At 41.0% G+C, this 14405-nt stretch overlaps 1 protein-coding gene across 1 annotated transcript; it reads left to right on the top strand.

Moving 5' to 3' along the window:
• The first annotated feature begins 10494 nt into the window (after positions 1 to 10494).
• On the top strand, positions 10495 to 13825 carry CXCR4 (C-X-C motif chemokine receptor 4). Its single transcript, XM_032113862.1, has 2 exons — positions 10495 to 10632; positions 12220 to 13825. The coding sequence occupies exons 1-2, from the start codon at positions 10594 to 10596 to the stop codon at positions 13279 to 13281; spliced, it is 1101 nt and encodes a 366-aa protein (XP_031969753.1). The 5' UTR covers positions 10495 to 10593; the 3' UTR covers positions 13282 to 13825.
• Positions 13826 to 14405: the final 580 nt, after the last annotated feature.

Genomic DNA, 14405 nt, shown 5'->3' with positions numbered 1-14405 from the left:
CTCTATTCATAAGATTTGAATTGTTTGTGTTTGACTTCTATTCAAAGACTAACCCTTACCTTTCTTGAATCTTCTCTACAACAGCAGTTTTCACACAATCAGTCAGAAACCACTGAATCAATGGCTCTGATTGAGTTCTTTTGATAAGCAGCAGTACAGAACATGAATGATTTTACTCTAAGATACTTATTTTCAAGGTACAAATACACTTGACACGAGCAGTTTTTATTGTATTGGTCAACAGAGATTTGCTCACCAACTCTGGCATAGCTTGGACACTAAAATCTGACATTTGTGGCTGAAAATTGCTTCTCCCTTAGAACAAGATAGGATTTTATGAACTATTTAATATTACATTGTCTTTAGGCACCAGAACAGTACTTTCTCAGCAGCACTTTCCATCTCACATAAAACTGACCTTGCTACCCTGATAGCTCCTGAGACCCAAAAGAAAGAGACATAAAGTTTTGAATTTAACAAAAATGCATAGTATTAAAGTTGCACAAATGTTTACATTCTGTGATCATCAGGTATGTGATATTTTAAATTCCACAGATATTGCAGCTATCAAAGGAACATAATTTCAGATCATAACCTAGGATAGTGGCACTGATCTAGGGTCAACAATCCCAACAAATCCATCAAAGCAGTCAGTTGGTTAAAATCCTCTTTTATGGGGAAACTGTTCCTAAAGCTCATTCCTCTGACAGTTAACAACTTTTTCATATTTTCACAGTGTCTATTCACCATGGTATTACATCCAGTCATCTGTGTGCCAATACTGGTCCCAGTATTTCTTTTCTTTTCCAGGTGTCTACTGCTCCATTGTCCCTTTCAACATCCCTTTTGTGAACTGATGAAAAGAAGCTCTTTCAGCCTGCTCTTGCAGGAGCAGCTCTCCATTCTACACTTCACCCCAATCATCCTTCTCTGCACCTCTTCCATTTGAATCCATTTTTCTTCTTAAGAATTGTAAAAAATATTTCAGAAGACACCTTTTCAGTGCTCTGTTTGGCAGCAATAGCACTTTCTCCTTTCAGTATACCCTACTTGATGCATTCAATGAGCATTGCAGCTTTCCCAGCTGTACAGAAGAAATTCAGACTCATCCTGCAACTGGCTCTTCTGTTTGTGTGTTCCCACTTCTCTCAGGTCTGAGGATATCGCAATTTCAGCAGTGGCACCTCATTTTCCACTAGCAGTGATTTTCAGGAGTTAACTACTTTTTGTTCCAAAGCTAAGGCAAAATAGTGAGAGTATCCAAGGTTCCACTGATGAACCTTGAAGAGCTCACCTGGTTGCCTTCCAGCAGCCCACTGGTTGCCTTTCAGTGTCCTCACTGTTATTTTCCTTTGTAAATGTCCTCCTTCATATTAGATACATTGTATTAATTCTCAAAGTCTAGCTTAATGAATTGTCAGCACTTAAAAAGCATCCTATTAAATGCTTTACTAAGGTCCAGACAAGTGGAACCTACTGCATTTCACTTGGCTAGAGAAGTGATTATCAATAAAAGCTATTAAGTAGTCCTACTACAATATACCTTTATAAACTCAACTTCCTTTTTGCTCTATTTTCCATTTGTTTCCACACTTCTAAGTATTCTTCCCACCAGAGGTTGTTCTAAAGCTTTGCACTCCAATACGACAATTAAAGCACTAGCAACTCGTGTTACTCATTTCAGATGTGGCTGTGCATTTGCATTCAATAGTCACACAACTTTGTCCTGATTTTGACAGATCTATTAAAACTTAACTATTTCGAGGCTTAACACAGTCCTTTCAGAATATGATGGAGCCGATAGGGTTCTTCTGATCTTCTTGAGCTTTGCTTCCACATCCAGCAGAGCAGCTTCCATTTCCATATACTCATTCATTCTCATTCATATTGGGTATCTTTGTCTTTGTCCACCTATTCAACACCTTCAATGTTTTCAAAAGGTGAGAAAAATCTATAATTAGTTTCTCCCCTCAGCTGGATTATATCACTCCTACTGTCTTTAGATCATTTGTAGGTCTATATCCAAGCAGCAAAGGAGGGTTGACAGGCTACATCATGAAAACCAAGTATTCTACTTTTCACTAAAATGCATTTAGAAATCTTTCTATCACTGACCTGTAAGATACATGTTGAAAACAGATCAAGTCTTTCTTAATTCCTAAGTGCATGTTGACAAATTCCAGAAATTGAACAGTCTCTTTCCAGATGAAGTAAAATGTTAGGTATTTTGCATTGAACGTGATGCTAAAGTGCTTTCTGAGTGTTTTTCAGTTTTAAACCACACAGCAATCAAACCTTCCCAAAAGATATTATTTTGGTGGAATAAATGTTATCAAGCAACTTTGCTTTAATATCTTCTTTGCTTAGAAAAGAAGAGGGAATAAAAAACACAGCTTTCAAACCACAGAGAAACCGTTGAAAACTTAAAACCACAATGCCTAAGAACAGACTGAGCATATGATTACCTAACTCAAAATGTGGTTTAAACTGGGCATCCTACCAAGTTTTTCACAGAAAACCACAGGGAAAATGGAGTATAAGTATCCATGGTTACAATGACCCCACTTGGCACTTGAAGAGATCTTTCTAGAAAGAGCCAGGTAGAAACATTTGTCAGGGTCCTCAGAAGTAGCAAGACTTCTTCCTGTTTTTATACGTTAAAAAAAAAAAAAAGGAAAGATCGAATATAATTTGGTACAGACTGTCCTGAACACAGACTGTGAGATAGGAGTATTTTTAGAATTCCCCTCTTGTATGTTTTTCACAATATTCACTCACTACTGAAAAATAACCTCAGAAATATAGAACCATCTGCTTAAAATAGTGGCAAACTCCTAGAATAGCAAATTCATCTATAAATTGAGTATTTAAGGATTAACATTTTTCTTCCCATGTTCAATTGCACTGAACTCATGAATGGAGAAACAGGATTGTAGACTACAGTTTTAAATGGAAAAGGTTCAAAGTGTAAATTAAGCTAAATTGGAACCATCACTTTTAAGTATGGGACTTCCTATACTCCCATTCTTGTGTTCAGGTGTACCTTGGGGGTGATAATAAACCTACATGCAGACACGGTTTGTTTGGACGGTGCTTTTTCTATCTTCTCCACTGACACTCGCCTGTTCTCTGTTTGTATGTAGGTTTGGGGAAGATGGTTTTTTCTATGTATCCTGATGCATAACTATGCATACTGAAGCGTGAACAACTGAGCACACATGACCAAATATATTCATGACAACTTAGCTTCTAGATGCTTCTGTGATGTGTAAAATAGTCTGGTGAGACAGTGGCAAAAGAGCTGATCTGAGCTCAGATAGTGAATTCTCCTCTCCCTGGCAGGGAGGAACAAAGCAGTTTCACCTTAAGGTCCATGTACAAGCCAAATGCAGTTCTCCTTCTTGTGCAAAAGGAAAAGGTGGGAAGAGATTTTTAATGCCTTTAGTTTTCTAGGGTGCTCATCTTCTACTCTTCATGCTCCTTAAGGATTCTGCCTCAACTTCCCTTGTAGAGGTGAGAGCTCCACAGTTCCTCATTTTGTTGCTGAATTCCCAATTGCCTATGGATCTGACCTGGATCTGGCACTAGCATGCTCCCACTTTTCTGTAGAATTAACCAGAGGACATGCCATGATGTTCATAAAGCCTTTGTTCCAGCCATTATGGAAATCATGGAGATGATGCCTCATTCAGCATAAAGTTTGTCTGAAGTTGCCTGTTCCAATTCCTAAAAATTAATCTAAACCAGCAAGAGGAAAGTATAGCAAGTTCAGTTGTAAGAGATCAGCTCTTTGTATCATGTGACTTTACGTGGTAAGAGATAACCTGAAAATTGGATTTACCTCCCCATTAAATCAGAAAAAAAGGTTCAACATGCCAATAATTTCTTCAAGCAGTTCTCTTCCTTTCAAAAGGCTGGTCACCTAATGACTGAGAAGAAATCCCACTATGTGACTTCAGTGATTATTTGCGAAGATTAGGCCCCAAATCCTACCTACTAAATTTTCAAACCAGCAAGAGCAAATATCACTATTCATAACAAATCAGCTCAAAATAATGAGTGTGTAATATCATGCTCATTTCACTGGCAATTGATGAACAGAGAAAGGAATGTACCTGCCATAAATATTCCTACAGCTTTCCATCTACATCCTTATGTTTGGCTATAAATAAATGGATAGAGCAGGCTGTATATGGGTATTTACTCATGGTATTTCGCCAAGTACTGTATATAGAGGACTTGACAGCAGGACCAAAAGTTTGGTATCATCTAATGGAGATTTTTTTGACTGTTTTAGAAATGTTTGTCATGTTTTCAACAGACATCCCAGCTACTGAGCCAGTGCTGTCAATTATATTACCTAAGTGGGAAGGACTGACTCAAAAACATAAGGCAAGTTTCACTCCCGCACATATCTCAATTGCATATGGCAAACTTGGTTCCTAACAGTAAAAAAAAAAAAAAAAAAAAAAAAAAAAAAAAGTTTGGAATTCTAAAGTGAATTTTCAGGGAAATAGTGGCAGGAGAGATCCAAAAGAAACAATGGGAATGCTCATCACTGAATTTGGGTGACTTTCCTACTTGCTGAACCAGGAGAAATTCTGAATTCTAAAACAAGTATTTGAGCTGACATTCAGCACCCACATGTCCAGAATTTACTTCAAAGCTGATGCAATAAAACTAAAACATTTGTGAGCTTCAGATGCCAAACTGAGCTAAACAGGAAGAGTGGTTGCTCCTGCTCTGCTTTCAGTGCCACTTTGTAGACAAGTGGGCGAATGAGGTAAGTAAATTATTTTGACAGGCTCAGGAGCTCACAACATGTGAAAAATAAATGCCTACTATGGCATCCAAAGAAAATAAGTAGAAGAAATGTGAGAAAATGATAAAGAAAACATGGCACATGCTACATCCCAAGCACACAATTCCACAGGCACCATTTCAACAAAATATTGATCAAAAATTGTCAGGGCGGAAACTCAACATCAAAATGTCATTTCCATTGTGTAGCACAAACAGGTTTAATGTAATTAAACATAAAGAGATGTGCTTTGATCCAGATAACTCTGGGCACTGTTAGTAGCAGAGGCATGAGGACATGGTCTGATGGAGGCATTTTGAGTCACAGAATAATTCAGGCTGGAAGGAACCTGTGGATCCCAAGCTAGACCAGGATGCTCAGGACCCTGATCAGTTTATTTGTCTCCAAGTAGCTGAGTCCTGTGTTCACAGGCAGGAGCAGCAATGGCCAGTCCCAAATATAACTGTGTTTCTAAAGCTATCTACAAGAAAGCATGAAATTTGGCAAATAATCACGTATGCATGAATAGCTGGACAGGTGTTCTAATTTATCCATACGCTTTTAAGATATAGCATGCTCTTAGCATGGGTTTCCAGAAGCAAATCCTATCCTACCCAAACTGAACTGGAAGTTTCCAATGGAAACTTCCTAATGGTTCTTTACAGCATAAAAGAACATAAGAAGCACATCTCATAGCTAAACAGAAATCTATCTAAATAGTCTTGAAAGTCAAAATCCTGTCTGGTTACAGGAAAGAAACTGCTTATGATATAATTAGGGAGGCTTTACTTTGTTTTCATAATTTTGATCTCATTGCAATTCTGGAAAAAACCCCTTCAGCATGTCTCCAGAAATGTTCTGCTATAGAATCATCAAAGATAAACCCTTCAGCTCCAGTGATATGCAAATGATGACATGTTTTTTAAAAGGATTAACAAAGTTGTTCAAAGCATCTTTTTAGTCTACTCTGCTTCCAAACAAACAATAAACTGTCCACATGCAGTGAGATTCGCTAACCCATAAACATAGCCAAATGGAGGAAGATCAGAACCTTAATGAGTTTGGTCCCCTTTGAATTCTAGCTGATCAGTGTCACCAATAATTTCAACAGGCTCTAAATTAAGCACTTTCTGTCTTCAAAGTGCCTTGCAAACATCAACCAATTAATCCCTGCAAGTCTCCTCTGAGGTAGGTAAGTAGGTATTGTTATCCCCATTTTACAGTTGGCTGAACACAGTCAGAGGGTTAAGTGATTTGCTGCAGGCCACAGATGGAGGTGGGATTAAAACACAAGAGTCACTATGATTCTTTTTAGACGATAGCACTTCTTTTTTTTCCCTGCTGACTTTTCTGTGCTGACTTTAGACATATTGGCCTTGTGGTAATACTTAAAGGAAACAAAATAAATTGTCCTTGTTAAAAGCAAGGAAACAGAGAGAAATCTGGGGTTTGTGCTGATAACACTTTTGTTGCCTTATACTGATGTTAAGTTTTTTCCTACAATTTTGTTCTGATATTTAAGTATCATTCCTTTCATAGGGGGACTTATTTCTGTGGCAATGTAGCATGCTACTAATTGAAAGATATGTCCTGCTCCTTTACAGGTTTTATTTTGTCTTTGTGCTTTCAAATTAGTAAGTTTAGGTGGCACCCTGCCCATAAATTGGGCAGACACTTTCCTTCCAGGATCAGGGTAACAGTTGGTAGGCTTGATCCACTGCAGCACAGGCAGGAAGAAATGGAGAAAGGCAGCTTTGAGAACCAAGAGCAAAGAAAGCCATTAACTGAAACCCAACCCCAGCAAACCGCTTGTAACCATTCTAACAGGCGTAAGATTGATACCTTTCCCACTTCAACAGAAAGATCGGATGGAAAAGGGAGAGTATATCCTTTTCCTCTCTATGTATACAACTTCAGGCCACTTGAAGACCCATTTGTCATTAAGTCAATCCAGTGTATTGTAATAAACTTCTGAGTTTTATCAGGAAACCGCTTTTCATCTAGCAGCCAATCCACAGCATCAGTTCCCTGGAATTCTTTTTAGAATAGAAAAATCCACTACTCAAAGTTGATGCCTTGCAACTCCTGAGCACCTTCTCTGTTAATTTTTCAGATGACACTCCACTTTCAGAAGCCTTCCAGTACAGGAATTGACATGCACAGAGAAAATCAGTAAATATTTGAAAATTATTATTCACTTCCTACTATATAGTACAGTTATTTCAGCCATATTGCTGGTTATGTGTTTTTATTATACACCTTCTCTGAGTCCTGAAAGTATAGCTCCGTTAATGCTAAAAAACCCCCAACCAATTTATTAATACATCACTGTAATTAATACATGGTGGTATTCATATATTACACAAACCAAGGATCATACCTCCTTTGTGTTAGGTGTTGCCCACAGGTAATGGTCTCATCAAAGTTTTATCAGCTAAAAGTTTACTTTATTAAAGGTACTTGTGAAGCCTTCAGATAAAGTAAATCATTTAACATAGGATCATGGTTAAATAAAATGCAATTTACTTTTCTATTTCTGTGGATACTGAATCAAAAGAGTATTTTTACCCTTAGAAACGTTTGTTAGTAACTACCTTGCTCTCACGTGACAATCACTTATGTCACTTTTTAGAAGAAAAATATAGGTTAATGATTCACAACCTGAGGAATTGCAGTCTTAGTACAAGAGCGTAAGAACACGTAGGATTTTGACTCTTAGAAGGCATGTTTTCAGTAATAAAAACATGTATTACACGGGTTAGGAAGAGTCTGATTTTCACAGTAATTCTGTGACCAGAGAAACATGTAACGCAAAACACAAGCTTGGAAATTGCTATTTGCTAGCTCTGTCTCAAGAAGATTTGTAGCTGACTCTGAATTATATGCTCTGCAGAAACAGCTCCCTTCTTTTATCACTTTGTAATCATTAACTTGTCCTCTGTGCAACAATCATTAACTGGTCCTCTGTGCAACAAAGGAAGTTTTCACATGGATTTTCTGATAGGGGAAACAAAAGAGATCATAGATAACAAAGCAGCAGTGTGAATGACAGTTTTAGAGGACCTTCATCCAAACAAGCCTCAGTAACATCTCATCAGATCGGTATCATCCCCAAATTTCCCTCCACTCAGCACTACCATGCTTCAGGGCTAATCCAGTGAACCATTCCTCAGTTCCAAATTTCTTAGGCTACCTATGAACACAAATAACCGAGTGATTGTCCCATATGCCACTGATTAACATCTCTACATCAGGTATTTTGCTGTTACAGGTCTATCTGTACAGTAAAATTGAGCTGTGGGAACGTTTGTCTGCTTGGGGTGTAACTACACTCACAGTTCTGTGCATCCCTCCCCACATGTCAACACACTCCATGCTATCCACCCCAATAAAGAGCAACTCTCAAACTTGTCAAACAGCTCAAGAACTCACATACAAATAATCTATTCTATTCTATTCTACTTTATTATATTACTTGTCTTTTGCTCATCTGCATGCACTGCCACAAATCACCTGCACTATGAGCATATTTTAATGTCCTGCACTGCACACTTAGAGAAGGAGCAGTGTTTAATCATCTATGCCGCTCCAAGATGAGAATACTTCTCCAAAAAAGCACATCTGTCACCCATATGAATTTCTGGCAAGGTAGAAACCAATCTTTTCTTAAAGCTCACCTCCCCTATGTGTGGCTCCGTGTCCTGATTAGTTTTTTAGAGCCTGTTCAATATGCATATTTCTGAAAATGTGGTTCACAGGTTTGCATGTTTAGCAGGCTGGAGAGCCTTTCCAGCACCATATCCCTGCTGAAAACTGCACAGCAATTGCTGGTGCCTTGAGCTGGGCATCCTCCATAAGTGAAAGAGTAAAAGATGATTATTTAAACATGATTCTACTCATTTGTATACAAAAATCCCTCATCGGCTCATTTATCTGCCTAATCATCTGATGTTTTGCTGCACATTCTGTGATGACTTGGGGAATCTGTTTGCCTATCTATGTGTCTAAAAAGTAGTGAACGTATGACAGATTCTATGGGAAATGAGGAATGAATTGCAATAATTACAATTTTGTTTTAAAAGAAAATTTATGGTATCATAAGGCTAGGGTTAGCATCTAAATATGGAGATTCAGGAGAAGATTTTTTATTTCTATAGAATTCTAGCATGATATCCCTCAGATTTTTCTGGATAGAACCACAAAGTAGATACTGCATTTGCTGAACACTGGTATTTCCTGAGTTATAATCAATTACAGTTTGCTTTTAATGCAACTTCTATGAGATATTCCAGACCTGCTAACAATATATGAATTACTATCATCTCTTACCTACCATGTTTTTAAAGATAAACATTATTTGGCTATTAATCATAACCAAACTCATACTCTCTGTAGTGTGTGTGAAAGAGTTCTAGAGCTGTTAGGGGAAGAGTAAGATAGTAACTCTTGTCAAATACTTGAAAATAATATTTGCATTTGAAACTGGTGTTTTAACTAACTCGGAGCATGTAAACTGGTAACAGGAGCATTTCAGAATAAAACTTTTGTCAGACCTTCACCTTTATCATCCCTTGGGGCTACTGGGACAATCTGAGCACATTGTTATTACATAAAGAATATTCTCTCCCTTCTTCTTTCTAGTTCAAATTTCAAGTGAAAGAGTAAATCTATATAACTGAATTAATTATTCCCAATATAGTTACTCACTATAACTTTTTGTCGTGAGTTGTGAAATTGAGGGGAGACACACATGACACACTATGCTAATCAAAATCTTTTCTGCAAATTAATTTGCCTGCATGAATATTAACAGTACTGAGACCCCAGAGGTAACCATAAATAAAATCAATTATTCTGTTTTGTTTGTCTCTATATTTGGGTTGATTTTCTCTTGCAAACCTATTCTATGATTGTTATGTATATTCTACATTTATAATCTCAGGGTTTGGGGGTTTATTTGTTGGTTGGGGACTTTTTTTTTTTTCCTTTTTTTGCTTTGTTTTTTGTGTTGGTTTTTGTGTTTGGTTGGGGGGAGGTTGTAGGGTTTGTTGTTGTTGTTGTTGTTGTTGTTGTTGTTGCTGTTTTCTTTTTATATTATCCAGCTACCTGAAACAGATCATCATCAGACCTCTCAGCCAAACCCACAGGTGCCGGAAGAGTTCAGAGGGCAACCTGCAGCCCACTCACGTTGCAGCCCCTGAAAGGTTTGTGGAACATCTCATCCCTCAGTAGGGACCAGCCCTTGCTTCCTGCCTCTTCCAGGAGCCTCTCTCCTCAGCAAGGGGAAAGAGACAACTCTGAGGACAGAGTTGCCTGCATTTTGAATGGTATACAGGACCTCTGCTCTTCCTCCTCCACCACGACTCCGGGACCAGTGACTTCATTCGGAGCCCGCCTGGGTACCCATGGCAACACAGGGCTCTACAACACACTTCAAAGAATGTTCTTGAGGGGAAATTCAAAAGCCCGCTTGTATGAACACATCAGTCAGAGGGGGGCAAATGCCCCCGTGAGGAGCGTGGCCCCCGCGGGCGCGCCGGGCAAGTGCAATTCCCATGCCCGGGGCGGCAGACAAAGAGCGGCCCGAGGCGCCCGCCCGGAGCCCGAGAGCGCGGCGACACCGCCGGGGAGGAGCCAGGCGCGGCTGCCCCGGGGGCGGGGGGCAGCGCGGCAACTTATAAAAGGCGCGGCCCGCCAGAAGAGCTGGGCGCGTTTGGAGCAGCGGCGAGTGGTGTCACCGAGAGAGGCGCGGCTGCGGCAGCGGCAACAGCCCGAGAGCGCGGAGCCGTCCGATGGCTCTGAGCATGGACAGCAGCCTCGACAGCCTGGATGTAAGTGCCGGGAGCGCGGCCGGCTGCCCATGTGCGCGCTGTTTGCAAACAAAGGTGCCCTCGGCGGAGGCTGCGGGCGGCGGGGGTCGGGACAGCGGAGGGGTCTGCGGGGCGCGGACGGGCAGGGCTCGGCTCTGAGCCCCGGCCGCTGCTGCCTCTGCCTGCAGCGCTTCGGACCTTGGCACAGCTGCGGCCACTGCAAATTCCAGCTGCAGGAGTCTGCTCCTTCCCTGGGGCTCTGCTGCTCTGCCGTCAGTTCAAGTGACATGTGGCACCTTTGTGGACTGAAAAACGCCGGTAGAGCAATTAGCACTACGGGAATGATGAGAGGGGAAGAGGCGATGAAGTTTGGAGCGATCTGACTTCAGGGAATGGCATCCCTTTGCCCTGGTGTGCGCCCAGACCTCGGGCTGCCGGCGGGACTGGGAGCGGCGGCAGCGCCCGCCCGTCCCGCCCGCTCCCCGGGAGAAACTAAGTGGCGTCCCACTCTTCCGGGGGCAGCTTCTCTACCTCGGTTTTGAGGGTAGTTAGGACCAAAAAGGAGATCTCTGGCAAGTTCCAGCTTTAGGCCCGCAGTTAATCCCCGCGTGGAGCCGGTGCCTCCGCGTGTGAAGCGCGGCGGGACCCTCGGGCGCGCCCTGCGCGGAGCTCGGGGGTCCGTGGGACACAGGGCATGATAACAAAAATCTGAAGACCTGAGGAACTGCACATAACCAGATGGCACTCGCCCGCCAGCATTGCTTTTAGCGCGGTGGCCCAAACCGTTGGTGGTTTCCTGACGCGCTTTCATGCCCTCACCAAATTTCGCTTCCTTTTTTCCACCGCTATGCTCACTTGGTCCGTCTGGCTGCAGCCCCGCGCCGGCCGCGCTCACCCCCTGCCCCGCAACCGCAGAGGGTGGGGAACAAAGGGAGGGAACGTGGCCCATCGTGGTGACCCTCCACGGGCTTTTGAGTTCCCCTGATTAAGGTCACCTCTCTTTCTTTCTTTCTTTATGGGCTTTGGGGTTTTTTCCCTTGTCTGAGTGTGTGGAGCTGTCAATTGCTTCTCAGCAGGGAATTCTTGCTATTATTTATCCTTTATTACATCAGCCGAGGGTACCTTCTCTATTTCCCCTTGACCCCATCCTCTTAATGAGAAGGGACTTCGGAGCAGCAGCATTTCTAAGTAATTTTTTTTTTTTTTTATGGCTCTCTATTGTAAGAGTTAAATATGATAGGTCATGCTCTGTGTGGACAGACCTCTCACATCTGGCACTTTCTGGGCTCTCCCATTTGTAGTGTCCATCTGATTGGAGCACTGAAGTGTCCAGAACCTACAATATTTCTGGGAATAGCCATTATCTTTCTTTGCTCTTTCATGCCCTACTCTTAGCAAGATCTTACGCCTCAGAGAAAGACAAAGGAAGTTGTAAAACTTATTCTTATTTGCTGTGTATTTTATATATGCATATGTAAACACTGTATTGGTTTTCAAAAGTTTGCCCATTTGTGATGGTGGAGACTGTTCAGGCAACTTTTCACATATTGTCATATAGGATAAGTTTTTGCAGAGGAGCTAACATCTAATTTTATTTCTTTTTTTTAGCTGTCATCTGGGTTATTAATTGAATTTTCTGAAAATGGCACGGATGAGATTGGTTCGGGTGACTATGGAGACTATGAAGAGCCATGCTTTCAGCATGAGAATGCCGACTTCAACCGGATCTTCTTGCCAACAATCTACTCCATCATCTTCCTAACGGGAATAATCGGCAATGGATTGGTTATTATTGTTATGGGCTACCAGAAGAAGCAAAGAAGCATGACTGATAAATACAGGCTCCACCTCTCTGTGGCTGACCTCCTTTTTGTCATCACCTTGCCATTCTGGTCTGTGGATGCAGCCATAAGCTGGTACTTTGGGAATGTTCTGTGCAAGGCGGTTCATGTCATTTACACAGTCAACCTCTATAGCAGTGTCTTGATTTTGGCCTTCATAAGTTTAGATCGTTACCTGGCGATAGTCCACGCTACCAACAGCCAGCGCCCACGAAAGCTGTTGGCTGAGAAGGTGGTGTATGTAGGTGTGTGGCTGCCAGCTTTGCTACTGACAGTGCCCGATATAATCTTTGCCAGTACCAGTGAAGTAGAAGGAAAGTATCTCTGTGATCGCATGTACCCTCATGAAAACTGGCTGATCTCTTTCAGATTCCAGCATATCTTGGTAGGACTTGTCTTGCCTGGTCTAATAATTCTGACTTGCTACTGTATTATCATATCCAAGCTGTCACACTCCAAAGGCCACCAGAAGCGCAAAGCCTTGAAGACCACGGTTATCCTCATCCTTGCCTTCTTTGCCTGCTGGCTGCCATATTATATCGGCATCAGCATCGACACCTTCATCTTGCTGGGAGTCATCAGACACCGCTGCAGCTTGGAGACCATAGTGCATAAATGGATCTCCATTACGGAAGCCCTGGCATTCTTCCACTGCTGCCTGAATCCAATTCTGTATGCCTTCTTGGGTGCCAAATTCAAAACATCAGCTCAAAACGCCTTGACATCAGTAAGCAGAGGATCAAGCCTCAAGATTCTTTCAAAGGGCAAACGTGCAGGACATTCTTCTGTTTCTACAGAGTCTGAGTCTTCGAGTTTCCATTCCAGCTAACGCTGCTCCTTGCCATCATTTTATAGAGACACTTTAAAGTTGCGCAAGATTTCAGACAAATAAGACTGACCATAATGTACAGATTTATTTACAGTTGGGATTTTATATTGTTTCTTTTAGTCTCTGTGGAGTTTAATTGACTTATTTATATAAAAAAACCTTTCGTATTGATGACAAACTGTCTAGGCAGGTCCTGTGGACAAGTGGTTGGTTCACAAAACTTTTAGTGACTGTCTGTATGTATAGATGTGTGAACTAAACACTTTGGATTTTAGCAAAGTGACTGTTAAAAGTTTAGAAAATATTTCTCTGTTGTTTATATGTAAATGTTTTTGGTGTTGCTGTTATTCTTAAAAGTTTGGCTGGATATTTTTACCTTACTACAAGATGTTTGGTTTACAATAGCTTAACTCTGCTGTAGAAATGGCACTTATAACCAAAGCCTCCTCTGTTACATGCTAGGGTTTTTCCCTCCATTCTCAGTAATTGATGGTTTGCAAAATTTTCTGTTCAAGGTAAAATAAAAGTATATGAAAAAAAGTTATTCTGAGTGGTATTTTCATTTCTGGTTGAATTTTTCCCAGTGCTTTTATTTACCATTCTAAATACACAATAATGTCTTAGAAAATTGTAATGCCTTGTGAAAAGCAGGAAAATTAGTTTCAGTAACATTGATTATTCAGCTGACACCTACCTCTGAGTTCCATGTCATGTTTTTTCACCAGAATACATTTATTCCAGTTAACATTATGTTTAGAATTACTTAAACTATCACTTGGAGAACTTTTTTGAGGCAGAATATCTGCAAGTGAAAACGAATCTATTCAAGCAATTGCTGAAGTTTACAGCCCCAGGAGTCAAACTCAGATTGATGCCATGAAGATTTTTTGCCTTTTCTTTTATACCCCTGTTATACCTTTTTTACAACTTCTGTATTCTTAGTGCTTTTTGCCTACATTCTTGGACTTGTTTGTCAAGCTGAGAGACTAAACATTTTAGAAGCTTTGTTAGGTAGAGGATAGTGGGCCCCAGACCCCAAGGTCCTCTCCAGAACACATCTTGTAAACTAAGAACCATCCAGGGGAAGGTTCCTTGGGGAGGGGGGTTCATTCAAGCCTCTCATT

Source organism: Corvus moneduloides, chromosome 7, assembly GCF_009650955.1.
Source record: "Corvus moneduloides isolate bCorMon1 chromosome 7, bCorMon1.pri, whole genome shotgun sequence".
Lineage (NCBI taxonomy): Eukaryota > Metazoa > Chordata > Aves > Passeriformes > Corvidae > Corvus > Corvus moneduloides.
The sequence above is the reverse complement of the archived record's forward strand: the minus strand, read 5'-3'. Positions and strand labels throughout refer to the sequence as shown.